Raw genomic sequence first — 15444 nt, 5'->3', positions numbered from 1 at the left:
GGAGGATGGGAGTGCAGTTCAAACATTAAGGTTGTATTCTGCATGTATAAATAATGTTATAAATACCAAAGGTTTTGCATGTCTGCTACCTAATTGGAGTCTCACAATCCTCTTGTGATTTGAGGTGGGGCAGAGATGTTTAACCCCTTTGGCAGATGCAGACAACTGAGGCACAGGGAGGGCGCGACTTGTCTGAGGTCACACGTTGAATCAGTCAGGGAGCTGGGACCAGAACCCAGGCTCCCCAGCTCCGAGTCCAAGGCTCGTTCTGCATCCGATGTTTTCAGGGGTGAGACAGGGGCAACTGGGCACAGAGAGGCGCTGGGCCTGCAGGGCAGAGCCTCGTGCAGTCCCCGCTGGGCAGCTGCAGGCAGGGGCTTAGCTGTTGCAGCCGTGGGAGCAGGTGTGGCCAGGGACGTTGTTGTTGTGCCCATCCTGGAGCTTGCCCTGGGCCTGGCCCCCAGCCTGGCCTTCCGTGTCTGAGAGCTGGCTGCCCTGCCCCTGCTGCCTCCGGAGCCTGCAGACAAACACAGACATGTCTGAGTCAGTCACGGGAGCAGGTTGCAGAGGCGTGTCCAGGAGACACGCTGGCCGGGCAGGGCAACTGGGGAGCCTTCGGCCCAAACCGTCTGTGCCCTGGAGCCAGACGGGCCAGGAGTCAAAGCCTGGCTCAGGTGCACTCAGGTGAGTTACTTAACACACAGAGTCTCAGTTTCTCTGTCTACAAAATATAGATAGTAATTCCTGCCTCATGGCTCCCTGTGCAGTTTACTTGGGATCGTGTATTTATGTTCACACAGTCAGAGGAGGTGGTGGGCCCAGGCGTCATTCATCCAGTACACGCGTGTTGGATGCCGACTAAAGTACCAGCACCATGCCTGGGCACAGGGGATGCTCCATAAGCAGAACACTCATGTTCTCTGTCCTCAAGGGGCTTACTGTCTAAAGGGGAGATAGGCACTAATCCAATAATCCCACAAATAAATATCCAAACGGTTAAATACAGACTTACAAAACATCCCATTGCAAACTGTGTTGAGAGCGTATGATTCTGAACATTGCATTTCCTAGTAGCTTACCACTTGGTCACCTTCCACATGTTGGAAGATATCAATATCCCTCCGTTTCTAATCTTGAAGTTCAGGTTCATTCACTATGCCACCGCTGTCCTTGCATGTGGATGGTGCAGGCAGGGAATGGGACTGGTGCATTTGAAGAGGCAGGGAAGCTTTAGAACAGTGAAGACCCCAACGCAAACCCTGGCTCTCGACACTGCCTACCGGGGTTATGTTGGTCAACATGCTTTATCTTCTTCTGGGCCTCAGTTCCCCTGTATTACACTGGAGCTCATACCATTCACTTTGCCGGAGGTGAAGGGGGTCAGAGAGGATGCGTGAAAAACATCCAGTGCAGGCTGGGAGCAATAACTACGACTAGTTCTACCTTGCCCTGAAAGACACAGGGTTGAGGCTGAATGTACCTGATTTTGCTTAGCATGTTTCTGTCAAACAAAGTGAGGGAGGAGATCTGAAATGAAAGGACACCAGTGGGTAAGGTGCAGGAGGAAGGAAAGCTCGCTGGAATAATGGCCAGGTCCTCTCTGGAGTGATGGCTCCTCCACTATGGCTCATGCTTAGGCAGAGCTATTTTAAGGAGTAGAATTAGCTGTTTCAGGTCTCCCCTTCTCTGGGGGAGGGCCACACGTGAAACACTGCCACCGTGAGTACTGGAAGCCTAGAGCAGGAACTAAATGAGGTGGGGGCGTGTCCTTGCAACTTACCACCAGGTTCAGTGTCAGCCAGGAGTCAGAATCAAGAAGGAAATACCCTTCTAGAGGCATCTGCCCATCCACCTGTAGGCCTGCAACGCTAGGATTCTAATCTAACTCTGGGGGACTCCACAGCCTGTGTTATTCCCACTACATCCGCACTCCCACCCCCCCGCCCACCCCCGCAGCCACTCACCATCCATTTGCCATCCACCCATCCATAAATGCATCTGCCCACCCACCCTTTTTCTATCCACGGATTCATCCATCCACTTATCCACTCGCCACTCGTCTACCCCATCTGTCTGTCCGCACATTCCCGTACGTTCATCCATCTACCCTCGCCCTCTGTCTACCACACCCACCTGTGTGAACACCTCTTACCTACCTGGCCGTTCACCACCCACACATTCACTGTTCGCTCATCCGCCCACCTACCCACCGCATCCATTCACCATCCCCCTCCACCATCCGTCCGTGCACCACCCATCCACCCGCTCGTCCACCCACTCACTGTCCACCCATCCACTGCTGCCACCCGGCCTCCCCCAGCCTTCCACTCCTCCTTTCCGCCAGCCTCATCTGTGTGCCAGGCTCACCATCGAAGGAGTCAGGGAGCGGGACAGGGAGCAAACAGTGGGCGCTCACTGTGGCGAAGTCTCTGTTGGAAGGAAGCAGTGTGGCGCAGCATTAAGGGTCTGGGCTTGGAGCCAGGCTATTGACTCTAACCCTGGTTCTGCCACTTACTAGTCATGTGACTTTGGGAGGCTGGATTCAAACCCAGGCCTGTCTCCAAGACCCCTGCCCTTCCCCACTGAATCTCATACCTTTCCATCTGACCTGGAAATAAGAGCATGGAATGATTTTTCCACAGTCCGAAGGAATTAGAAAGGCTCACACGGCTCAGACGGGAATCCCTGAAGCAAGAGAGAGCTATGAAACCATGACAGCTCTCGCTGAGAGCTCGCTTACAAGACTAGCCCACGGCCCAGTGATCTACGGCTTAGGAGGAAGTGGAAAAGGATCTCACATCTACTACTCCACGCGGCTCTGTTCTACTGATGCAAATCGGCCAGTTATCTCTGCAATGGAAGAACATTTAATTTCTCGGCCAACTTATCAAATTAATTGTCAGCTTTGTGACTAGAATTCCTGAACCCAACCGTGAGATGTCAGAGCAAGTCCTCCCTGACGAGAGCCTCAATCAATAGGAAACACGTTGAACTTTGTGATAAATAGGGCTGGTGGCATTTTTTTTAAAGGCAAAGCGTTACGTAGGAGTAAAATAAAATGGCTAGCAACCAAACTCACGTCAAATCAGCTACTGCACACGCAGGCTGGAGTCAGAGTAACGCGGCGCTGATGCCGGCGACCAGCCATGGGCGAGGCCTGGCCTCCGCCTCCTAAACTGGAGACGGCTTTCCCTGTGCACTGCGGTTTAGCGAAAACAAAACGTTGTAAAGTCCTTCCGCCCCTGTTCATATCGCTTCACTTGCTCTTGCCTCTCTTTCCTGACTTTGTAGAATTCCGGAGTGGCAGTGTGATGCAGTAGGAAGTCGCAGGCTTTGGAGTCCAGCAGAACCGGATCAGAATCCTAGATTTGCCATTTACTGGCCGAGTGGCCTGGGGAAACTGCTCAACGTAAAGCCTTTCTTTCCTTATCTGTGACACGGGGACAATGACACATCCTTAAAGGGCAGGATGAATGAATGTGTGTCATCTGCCGGCTCTGTGGGGGCACGTTGCGAAGGGCAGCTATCTTCGTGATGCCGACTGCAGTGTGGACGTGCTCGCGTTTCACAGACGGGGAAACTGAGGTTCAGTACAGCTAACTTCCTGCCATCGCTCTAGTGAGCATCTCCTGACGAGGAGCCCCTTGCGTGGCTAGCTCTGCAGGCCTCGTCCTGGGGTCAGGGACGTCTGAGGGTCAGGACCTGAAGTGGGTGAACAGGACAAGAGGCCAAGGGGGAGGAAACCCAGCCCCAGGAGTCACAGGGGTGTCCAGAGAGGTCCACGGGCTCTGGAAGACCAGGGCACGGACCTGGCAGCTGGAACCTGGTCTCCTGTCTGGGATGGGTCTCTCCTCCACTGGGCAAGGGCCACTGCATGCCATCTGTGGCTTCGCAGCCCTCAGCACTGTGACCAGCCTGGGCCAGCTACATAGTGTGACTGGCTGGATGGGTAGGCGCATGGGGAATAAATGGCCCAGCCTGGCTTTTACCCCTCATTAGCAGGGTGTGTACACAGGTTGGCAGGCTCTGCCTCAACCTCCTGAGGGGAAAGGAGGCTAGCTATAACTAAATGGAGTAACAGCGTGTCCTAGCGGGACAAAAATTGGATTGCTATTTGCAGAACTGGAGAGCTGGCAGCCTGGATGCATGCTGATTTGCATGAGTTAACATGCACAGAGCTTTTGTCCTTGTGGCTGAAGGAGTTGGCATAGGTTGTTTATTATTTTGTGTGCGTGTGTGTGTGTGTGTGTATGTGTGTGTTGATTTAAAAAATGGAGACAAGCCAAGTGTAGTGGCTCGTGCCTGTAATCCTAGCACTCTGGGAGGCCAAGGTGGGAGGATTGCTTGAGGCCAGGAGTTTGAGACCAGCCTGAGCAAGAGCAAGACCCCATCTCTGCAAAAAATAGAAAAATTAGCTTGGTGTGGTGACGCACACCTAAAGTCCCAGCTACTTGGGAGGCTGAGGCAAGAGGATCACTTGAGCCCAGGAGTTTGAGGTTTCAGTGAGCTGTGATAGTGCCACTGCCCTGTAGCCCGGGCGACAGAGTGAGACCTTGTCTCAAAACAAACAAACAAATAATGGACACAAGATAATGTTTGACACAGCGCTTTATCGAATGGCACTATATTGGTCTGATAATTTTGCATATAATTAATGTTACTAGCAAACACTTGTGTAGTGCTGACTGTACCACGGGGGCTATTAATACTTAACAAGTGTATCATTTGTCCTTACAATGATCCTATGAAGCAGTTATTAATACCTCCCTTTACCAATGATGACACTGAGGCACTAGTGTGAGCTCTAAGGTCACAAAGCTAGCAAGGATCAGGATTCGAACCCAGGCAGTCTGGCTGCAGAGTCTGCACTCTGAGCCGCTTGTGTGTACTGCCTCCACAGTTAAACACACACATGCACAGACCAGAAAGCAAAAAAAAAAACAGAGTTGAAATTACCAGGAAGTTTTGGAAGGACACACACCAAATTGAATAACGGTTGTCCGGCTGGGGATACAGGGTGAACGCTGAAGAGGGAAAAAGCCAAACGTGATCTGGTGCATTGTCACGCACGGCAAGAATCCCTTCTCTAGAATCCTCGCAGAGACCCCGTCAGTCTCACCAAACCCTGCTTCCACCTCCCCAGACAGCCCACGCCATCTGGGAACAGCTCAAATCCTTAGCCGGGATCAGAAAGAGCAGGGTGTCAGGCCTGGGCACTGGTCCCAACTCCCTCCCTGCACTGTCACCTCGGGTGTTCACTGCTCAGATCAAGGCAGCTCCCTTCATGGACGGCTGCTGGCGGATGTCCCCACACCTTCATCTCCTCCAGCCCCCAGGTGGCAACACCTCGGCTTCGGCAAAGCCCCCGGTACTTCACCAGCCTCTGTGGTGTCCCTACAACCCACCCCATGTCAACAGTCCTCTGTGAATGGATTCTCCTTTGAGTGTTTCCTCTGGGACTCTGACTGATACAGCTTTCCAGTCTCCCGTGAGATTTCTCTTTCTTAAGCAAAAACTCTGTATAACCGGCTGTACTTTCAAACCTCATCACTTATTGGGAAGATCACTTTGTGTGCAATTCTTATCTCATAAATTCAATAATAGCCTTTGGCCAGAGGCATTAGGATTCTGTTTTATCTGCTGTTGCCTGAAGCAAAACATATTTGAGGAAGTTTTGGGATGAAGTCCACCAAACCATGGGTGTGATACAGCAAAATGCCTGCATTCTCTCCCATCGTCCCCTCTCCCTCCCCGGGTCCCTTGCCAGGGAGATCGGCCCTGGCGGAAGCTGGAGGGTGGTGACTCGGGCTTCCAAGCAACGGCAGCTGGTGTGTGTTGGGTGTCTCCTTATTCAACACCTTTCGTTCAGTACCCACGTCCGTGACCATGCCATTCCAAGGGCAAGAAAGGGACGTGAAAGGGATGCGCAACTGGTAGTGGGTTGCACGGCTTCTCAGAGGGGAGCCCAGATTCAGATGTGGGACCCTGCTCTTCCCTTCTTCCCAGCTAAGTTCTCCTTTCCACCACACCTTCCTGGGCAGGTTTCTGTCTGGATTCGGAGGGGAGGCTCAGCTCTTCTGTCTCAGCTGGCTCACGGGTGGGGAGGACAGGAAGGACCTGCCCTGGGGCATATGGGTGGATGGTCACTGAGGGTGCTCACCATGAGTGCTGGTGGGCACCTGCTCCTGACCAGGGCAGGGCCATTCCCCCTGGCTCTCCTGTGGTTGGGTGGGGCTGTGGGACTGGGACTGGTCCTGACCGGGGGTGCGGGCAGAGGTGCTGGTGCTACCATCAGGCCGGAGGATTTAACTGGCAGTGCCAGCCTCTCCAGAGGTGTCTTTCCCTGTCACCATCATTGCAATGTTCCAGATGTTGACTAGGTGAGGAGGAGGAGGAGGACATGGGAGCAGCACTCCCAGCAAACCTGCCGTGGACACAGAGTGAACAAAAAACAAACTTTGTTGTTGGAAGCCACTGAAATTGGGGGTTTCTCCATGGTTACAGTGCAGAGAGGGGACCTGGAGGTCTAGGTGCTGGTCTGTGGGTGAGTAATGAACTCAGTCCCATTCTGAGCCAGAGTTCCCACTGGGACACCCTCATGGCTCTAGACAGGAAATGAGCTCTTTGATGGTCAAGGGGCCAGAGTTAATGGTCCACTTTGGGGCCACTACCTCCATGGCTGGGCCTCGGGCCCTCCCTGTAAGTCCTCCCCCCCAACCCATCTCTGTTACCGAGTTCCACCTGCCCAGAGGAGCGGGGAGGAGACAGGTGTGAAGCACGGGAGGAGACTGCCTTTTCTTTGATACCTTGCCCAGCTCCCAACACCCGTTGTGCTCTAGTCTCTCCTCTCCTGGGCTCCATTAGCCCTACACTATTGTCTTTGTTTCCAAGTGGAGTAGACTGCCATTATTTTGTCTTCCTAACATAGTCCTCTGCCTGTGGCCAGATTTGATTGGTTCAGGGAATGGCACCTGACCCTTGCTGGGCCAATCAGAGCCATTTCCTGAGATACTTGAATTTGAGATCAGAACAACTTTCTCCTTTTGCCTTTCTTCAGCTGCCTGTTTCTTGGGTTTGGTGGTGGAGCTGGGAGACTGTGGTGCTCTTGACAGTCATGTCCTCCCCTGCGTGGGAAGAGCGGGGAGGAGGAAGGCGTGAGCAACGGTAAGCGTCCCGGCCTGGGCCCCAGTTACCTTCCTATAGCTGTTTGGGTCTTCTACTAAGTTCCCATTTCATCTAAATGGTTTGATTTTTTTGTTTCCATCCCTTGCAGCCATAGAAGTCTCTCAGAATCCGCGATTTATGCTTGTGTCTGTCTCTCTAACCTCCTAAATCCACAACTTTTCTAGGCTGAGCAATGGGACCAGTTAAGATACATGCTTATCTTAACCCAGAGCTTCGTAATATACAAAGTACTTTTGCTTATGTCTTATGTTCATATGTAATGCAATTGCAAAAACAATTCTTTATTTTTTTCACCAGACTTCACAGAACTCTTTCCCCTCACTGTCTCATTGGTGGCTCAGAGCCCATGGGAAGGCAGAACCGCTATATCTCTTTTTATTCTGATTTTGTGCCTGCAGTATTAGGTTTGGAGACTTTGTGTCTCATTTGGCCAAGGCCACACAGCCAACGAGCGGCAGAACCAGAGCTGAATGCAGATCTGGCTGCTGGTATGACCCTCTTTCTAGCTCTTCTCAGCAAACCCCAGGATCCCTGGCTTTGCACACACTATTTCAGTGAATACCTCTTATTCCTCTGTTTGTGCTGTGCTTGAGGCTTAAAGTATTTCTTCCCATAGGATCTTTTCAGATAAAAATTCTAATATCTTGTCCTCCAATGCTTAATGGTTGCTAAAAGCTCTGCAAGTTTTTTGCTCACGACAAGAGATACTATCTTTTTGGAATTCTTTGCACAGATTTTCCTTCCCACTGACTCTCACCATCTGTTGTCAGTTTGATGCATCAATCAAACTAATGGTGATGGCATGCCCCAGATGCTCAAGGCAGCGTGTGGCAGGCTGCTGTGATCTGGAGTCCTGGGTTTGATTTCAAGCTCAGCCGGCCGAGCAGTCTTGGGCAAGACATTCCACCTTTCTGAGCTTCAAACTTCTGTCTGTGAGATGGGGGTGATGGTACATCTTTGCCTGCAGGGAGAACTTCCAACTAGGTTTAAATGTGCCGAGGACTGTGCAAGAGCTCCAGCAGCTGTCCCAACGTCACCCAGGAAGTATAAGGCACTTCACAGCGGCAGATATATCTCTATTAAGTGTGTGTATGGGCACGTGCATGCATGTAAAATCTCTACTCATTTATTTTGATAAATACATATCAAATATACAAATATATATAAATTACTGTGATTTTAATTTATTTTACATTATTTATTTGCAAAATAATTTTCCTGATAATAATAGACATGCTTAAAATTTTGGTTGAAATCTGGGAGATGTCGAGTTCAGTGGTGAGACAGCACTGCCCACCAGGGACCCTTCATATGTCCCTGGAAGATCTCTTTGTTCCCGTAGGCTGCCTAGCAAATTTCCACAAAGTGTGTGGCTCCAAACAACAGAAATTTATTCTGTCACAGTTCTGGAGACCAAAGAGACAGAAACCAAGGCTCAGCAGGGCCACGCTCTGTCCAAAGGCTGTGGGGGAAAGTTCTTCCTGGCCCCATCCGGCTGCTGGGGTGGCTGGAAACCCTCTCTGTCTTCTGGGTTGTGGCAGCGTTTCTCCAGTCTCTCCCTGCATCTGTACGTGGCCTTTGTCCCTGTGTGTCACTGCATTTAGGGCCCACCCTAATATAGTATGCCCTCATCATGACCCGATTACTTCTGCAAAGACCCTATTTCCAACTAAAGTCACATTTGTAGGTACTGGGGGTTAGTATATCAACATATCCTTTTCAGGGACACAATTCACCTCACAACAGAAGGCTCTCAGGCAGAGAATCTAAAGCTTCTTCACAAGAATCTAGGATGTAAAAAACAGCTAGATTAAGCAGTGGAAATCAACATCAGGGTGTAAGGCTGGTGGCGGGCATCCCTCCCCTCCCTAATGGAAAAAGAAGAAGCCCCTCCTATTCCTCAATACCTGCCCTAAAGTTGAAACAAAGAAATTCCTTGGTCGCACTCCGTGGGTCCCGTGAGGCTCGCCCGGGGTCCCTCTCTTGGGACTCATTACCCTCACCCAAGAGCTCCCCAATAAAGCCTCTTTACTTAGCCCTTTCAACTCTGCTCCTCTTTCTTTCTCTGGCACCGGCCACTCCAAAAAACTTTACATTTGGTGCCGAAACCCGGGAGGGTGCTTTGACTTTCGGCTGCACCGCCCGTCCCGTGGACTCTGGTCTTAAAACCTTACACAGGGGTCTATCTGTAAGAGAAGTTAGCGGTTGCCCTTAAGTGTGTATTTCAGAATATTTTACTGTTTGTTTCCATATTTTACACATATTCCCAACAGTAGTAATAAAAATGTTCATTTTACTTGGATCTTTTAATTAAAGCTTTTATATTTATAAAAAATTAAAAGTGGGAGTCAGAGTAGGAAAGTGAGAAAGACTATGGGATTGAGAACCCCCAGACCTATGTGGAATCCCAACTCTAAGTGAAACATTAAATACTTTACTAGTGACCGCAGGTGAATGACTCGTTCGTGCTTGATGTCTGTACTGACAAAGCGAGGTGTGGTGAGGGATCGTAGATCAAACGTGAATGAATACAGTGCACCCAGCACAGTGCATGGCATGTAACAGCTTTTTAATGTACTCAAAAAATGATAGTATTTTCCATGTCTTTTTATTTCTATTTATTTGTTTATTTCCCATGTCTTTTATTAGCTGAGATTAATTTGTCAGGATCAGTAACCTTCTTAAACCAGATTGCAATTTCCTTTAATGGAGAGCTGAGTGAAATTGACACAGAGCCCTGATTCCTGTGCAATTTCTTGGTTCCGAGTTTCCACGGAACTTTTAAGATACCGCAATCTAAGCGGCCTTTTAGGCTACCTTCATCTCTGGCGGAACTTCCTCCCGCTGTGTCAGGTCACTGCGCTGATTTTCCCTGGCCACTGGAAAGGCATTCGCCCGGCTCTGCGTATCTTGGTTCCCAGAAAGCCTGGCCCTGCCCTGCTCAGTCTTTGCCTGCCCTCCCCCTGCAGGGAGCGAATCCTCTACGCTGCTGAGATTCAGAGACGCCATTTAAGTCAGATTATGTTTTTATCAGTTTTGCTGACTGCACCGAGAATAGAAATCCTACTGATAGAATCTCGAGGAGAAGGGAATGCTGCCCCAGGGCCCAGCACGCAGAAGGTGGCCTTGACTGCGAGCTGCCTCTACTCCTCCTGCTCACCCATAGAGTAAGGTTTGGACCGCAGTGTTTAACTCAAAGACTGGAGAGAATCTAAATGTGCTGGCCTTGATTTTGGAAGTTTGCTGCTGCCTAGAAACGCGGCTTGGGGGAAGGGGCTGAGCGTGAAGGGTTTTCCCCACTTTTTGAGCTTCAAAATACAGGGAATGACCCTTCCTCTTTTTGCTGGTGGGGCTGTTGGAGAGATAAGAGGGATGTCAAGGCAGCCTGCAAATGGCGCAGACCTCGGTAACACCGAGCCCAGCCCCTGATGACACAGATGAGAAACCGGAGGCTCAGAGAAGCTGGGGACCCACCAGGACCGCAGCACCATGAGCAGTGAGACCAGATTCCCAAGTCTGAGGTGAGTCGCACCCCTCAGGCCCTGTTGGCTCCGCCCCCAGGGGCTTCGGGCCATGCTGCAGGGTCCCTGTCATACTGCTGGGGTCCCCCCAGGCCAGAGTCCTCCAGGGAGGCCACCTGGGCAGATGAAGTCAGCAAACTTTATGTTTTGATTATTTACCTCACCATGGCCTTGGTCTGGGCACCCTCAGTCCCCAGCTGAGAGTGGCCATGGTTTGCTGCGTGGCGTGGTCTAAGGAGGGATAAGGAGGAAAATTGTGGTCTCATTAATTCGTACGATCTTGCACCTGACATGTCTGGGCTCACCAGCACATGGTGTCCACAGGGAGAGCGGCAATTCCTTGTCTAACATTTAACGTGCATGGCGAGAGGCCATTTTGTAGTCTGACTTAGTGCCTGGGCTCTGGAGCCAGACCAGCTCCACGGAACCATGGCTCTGCCATCTCTTAGCTGTGTGCCCTCCATCTCCTCCAGCTTGTACCTCCTCACTTGTAAGATGGGGGAATAAGAGTAACTAGCTCACAGGACGGATGTATAAACTAGGTGGTGCAGGTGGTACCCAACAGAAGTGAGCTCTCAGGACCACTCCATGCCATGCCAGCCACTGTGCCCTGGATGCAATGCAGAGAGACCTCAAAGCCATCGCTTGTGGAAAGCGACCCTTCCTGTATGTCTTAAAGCTCATTCCAGCAGGTGTGAGCTCCATGGAAGCATGGGCCTTGCTTCCCTGGCATCCCCCGTACCTGACCCCGGGGAGAAGCTGAATAAACATCTGCCCAGCACCAGGATGAAGGCACGCACGGCAGAGAGCGCCTGGGATCTGGGGCTTGGAAGATCACAGCTCAAGTCCTTTGTACTCCAATCCGGAGCTGCAAGACCTTGAACATATTAACGAAATGTCCCTTAGGAAAATGTGGTAAGGAAGCAGGACAGCAGTGGCTCTTAACTGGGGCTGATTTTGCCTGCCAGGGAACTTATGGCAATGTCTGGAGACATTTTTAGCTGTCACACTACACAGGTAAGACTGGTATCTAGTGGGTAGGGCAGGGATCCTACACGCACAGGATGGCCACGCAGCCAAGAAGAGATGTCAGCAGTCACCAAATGTCAATAGTGCCAAGGTTGAGAAACCCTAGACTAAAGGAACACCACGCAGAACCATAAAACCATATATAAATGTTGGTCCTTATTAATAGTATTATAAAGTGAAAGACATGCAGTGTTTCATTTTTAAAATGTAGTATTTTCAAGGGCCCCAAAGGTGGCTTTAACGTGATTTTAAATCTGTTTTTGTTGTTTCAAGAGATGACAAGGATGGAAAATGCAGCTCCTTAAACTGCTTTCTCACCAGAAGTTTCTTATTTTTCAAAACCTTGTCAAATGCTATTGAAAAGACCTCTTGGAGAAATCATTCCTGCTCAGATCTTCGGCCACAAATAGGAGGACGAGCCCAACAGTGTGTCTCTCAAACTAATGGAAGCCTCAGCTGCCACGGCCTTCACAGCCCCAAGTAACCCCGGAAGCAGACACTCCACCTGGCTCTGTGGCCTTTTGCCAGCTGAGACCATTAGCCAATAATAAACTGCATTTCCAGAAAATTAGGCAGTGCTAATTTTAATTTTGTTCTCTGTTTAGAAATGAACGTCCAAAAAGGCTAGAGCCTGGGCTCCCCGCCGTGCCCACAGCAACCCCGGGTGCGTGTCCGTCCCGGCACACGCTGCACTGTTGGGTGATCGTCCTGAGGACACGGGCCCAGACCGGGATTACAGCTTATCATTCAAATGATGGGATGAAATGTCCTGCCCACGTCCTCTCTGTGTCTCTGCTCTCACCCGCCGCTTCATGCAGATGGCGGCTTCTTCTTCAGGGAGATTGCAGGGCCCCCCTCTCTGCCCAGGAGCCTTTCCTAGTTAAGGAAGCATCCTTGAGCCCTGCAAGGGGCAGTCAGCTGTGCAGGGGAGTTAAGGCCCCCGGAGCATCCTTCAGCCAGTTGCAGATGATCCCCCGGGTAGGGGAGACAGGGCGGGAGGGTTTGCGGATGGGCAGCCCTGTGACTCGGAGCCCATGGGAGGAGCCGTCAGAGCACGCTAGCCTCCCGCACACGTCTCGCACTATCGAGCATCAGAGCGGCTTGCGGGACGTGCTGCAGTGCAGACCCCCAGGCCCCCCTCTCAGCTTCTGCTTCGGAACGCACGGATTAGGGAGCTGCTTTAGCTTCCTAGGGTGGCCACAGCAAAGCACCACCAACCGGGTAGCTTAAAACAACAGAAACGTATTCTCTCATAGTCCTAGGGGCTAGAGTCTGAGATCTAGGTGAGGCAAGATTGGTTCCTTCTGAGGGCTCTGGGGGAGAGTCCGTTCCAGTCCTCCCTCCCGGCTCCCCGGTGGCCAGCAGTCCTGGGTGTTCTGCGACTTGTGGCCACATCACTCCAGTCTCTGCCTCTGTCTGTGCATGGCTTTCGCCCGGTGCCCATGACTCTTCTCCTCTTACAGGACACCAGTCAAGGTAGATTTAGGCCCCCCTGTCTAGTAGGACCTCTTCTGAACTCACTACACTGCAACAACCCCATTTCCAAATCGGGTCACATTATGAGTACTGGGGTTAGGACTTCAGCATAACTTTTGGGGGCACAGTGCAACCCACAGCAGGTGCAGCAACTCTAAATGCTCCCCGGCCCCCAGGCGATTTTGACATGTGCCCGTGGACCATGGCACTCCCATGCGACTCGTCTTTGCAGCCCACGCTGTGCAGAAGAGGCCTACACTCCCTGCACACGGGCAGGAGCAGCCCGTGCAGGCCTCGGGCAGTCTGTGCACACCGAAGGGGGCAGAACTGCCGGAGCAGGGCGTGGTCTGGGTGAAGCAGGACCAGCCGGCCGGCCGGCCCCCGCTCACCTCATTGCTGTTGTGGGGAGGGAGGTACTCGATTCAATCTTGTAGCTCGAGTGCCAACACAGCAGGTGCCTCGAAGGAAGAAGGAGGAAAAGTAGGGCCCACTTTTTCTTAGTTTAAAGGAAAAATGCTTGGTCTCGGGCAGATTATGCATTGTGAATCATCTTCTCCTGGGCAGTTTTACTGCTGAGAAACCGTGGCAGGGAGGGCTGTGGGTGGACAAAACATGGCTCTCGCCCGAGCAGGGGTGGGGTGGGTGTGACGCTCAGGCATCTTGGGGGACACATCAAGCCCTCCCACCCGGACACCTTTCAGTGGTGGCTGAGCCTGCACACCCGCTCTGATGGGCAGCCGAGGGGGCACCCGGTGAGCCGGGAGGGTGGGGGGGAATGAAGGAGCAGGAACCGCAGCTCAGGCTGAGGTGGACGCTCCCCCGTGGCCACAATCTCTCATGCCTGGGGCTTCAGCATATGCTGTTCCCTGACTCCGTGCCTGGAACACAAGACTTCCGTGCTCTTTCTCCATTTTGCCGACTCCTATAAATTACGCCAGCCTCATTTATAATCCATGACCACAAACCTCAAAGGGGTCCGTCCATAGCCTCACTGGGCGATCCTACCACGTTTCCCTAATCAATTCACATTTCCACGTGAGAAAGAAAACATCTAACTGGCTGAAGCTACTATATAGTTAGGTTTCTGCTAAAAGCAGCCAGATACAACCCCCAAATGACACAAGGAAGTATGGCTCATTCTCATTTTCTTTTGAAAAGAAACAGTTTGGATTCTTTAGACTCCATACTGAAGCAAGTTCTGGCACAGAGCAGATAGGAAGCGCGACCACTGTCTGCTCGAGCTCGCGTGGCTCCGCCTTTCCCGGGCTCACGCCTGCCAGCAGCTGCCCCCAGAGGACCCCAGGGCCCGGGCACAGGCAGATGACAGCTGCCAGGGCCTGCGGTCACTGCTGGGCTCTGAGCTGAAGTTCCTGGGTCTGGGTTTCCAAGGCTGGGGGAGGGGCCGTGAGCCTCCAAGCAGGGGGCACTGCAGGGAGACTGGGATGAGCCCGAGTCTCATGGCTGCTGTTGCGGTGGCCGGACCAAGGGGACGCGATGCCCAGTGGCTGAGGCTGGCTGCCCAGGCCTGGCGTGAGTCGGGGCTGACCTGGGCACCCGCCAGCCCTCAACTGTAGCCACCCAGGATCCATGACAGGCTGTTCCAGGCTGCTTCCGTCTCCCCAGCACCCACTGGGAATGGGGCCCTGCCTTGCCCATGCCCAGCCCGTGGCTAGAACCCAAACACCCCTCCCTGCCCCGCCCTTCACCTCCCTCCAGGCTCTGGTGCATCAAGCTTCTTCACCAGCTGCAGGGCCCTGGCCTGCCACGCTGTCTCCTTCCTCTGTGCATTGTCCCCACTCTGGGAGCAGTATGCTTTTCTCCTTCAGGGCCCCCAGGACTAGGCCAGGCATGGAGGCTTCCCTGAGCACCTGGGCTGAGCCAGGTGCCTGCTGTGAAAGTCATCTCCCAGGGCTGCCACTGATATAGCACACATCCCCTGTGCTGTTGTCATCTGCTGACAGCCAAGCGCAGTTGAACATCGGTGGCTGCACAAGGCCCAGCCTGGTATGTGCCCACCTGACCCTGCTGGCAGGTGAGAAGCACCTCTGGTTTGTCTCGGCCAGCCCGAGGCCTGGTTCAGCTGGTCCAATGGGGCTGATCCGCAGCCTCTGCTCGAGCCCCCTGCTCTGACACATCAGCCACGGCTGATGAGCCCCTAGATGTTCAGGTCGGCAGGGACCAAACCTGTGTCATCTGCTTCCTTGGCTGACCAGCCCTGTGAGGGCTGTCCCGC

General features: G+C 52.4%; 1 protein-coding gene across 2 annotated transcripts in view; it reads right to left on the bottom strand.

The window, feature by feature from the left end:
• Positions 1–378: 378 nt before the first annotated feature.
• Positions 379–15444, bottom strand: part of STK32B (serine/threonine kinase 32B) — a 230401-nt gene continuing 215335 nt past the window's right edge. For both annotated transcript variants that reach the window (XM_069496004.1, XM_069496003.1), the window contains one exon: positions 379–517. In XM_069496004.1, the coding sequence (XP_069352105.1) occupies positions 379–517 (139 nt within the window). The remainder of the gene's footprint in view (positions 518–15444) is intronic.

The sequence above is a fragment of the Eulemur rufifrons genome, chromosome 20 (assembly GCF_041146395.1).
Source record: "Eulemur rufifrons isolate Redbay chromosome 20, OSU_ERuf_1, whole genome shotgun sequence".
NCBI lineage: Eukaryota > Metazoa > Chordata > Mammalia > Primates > Lemuridae > Eulemur > Eulemur rufifrons.
Note: the sequence above shows the minus strand (reverse complement) of the source record. Positions and strands in the feature narration are given on the sequence as shown.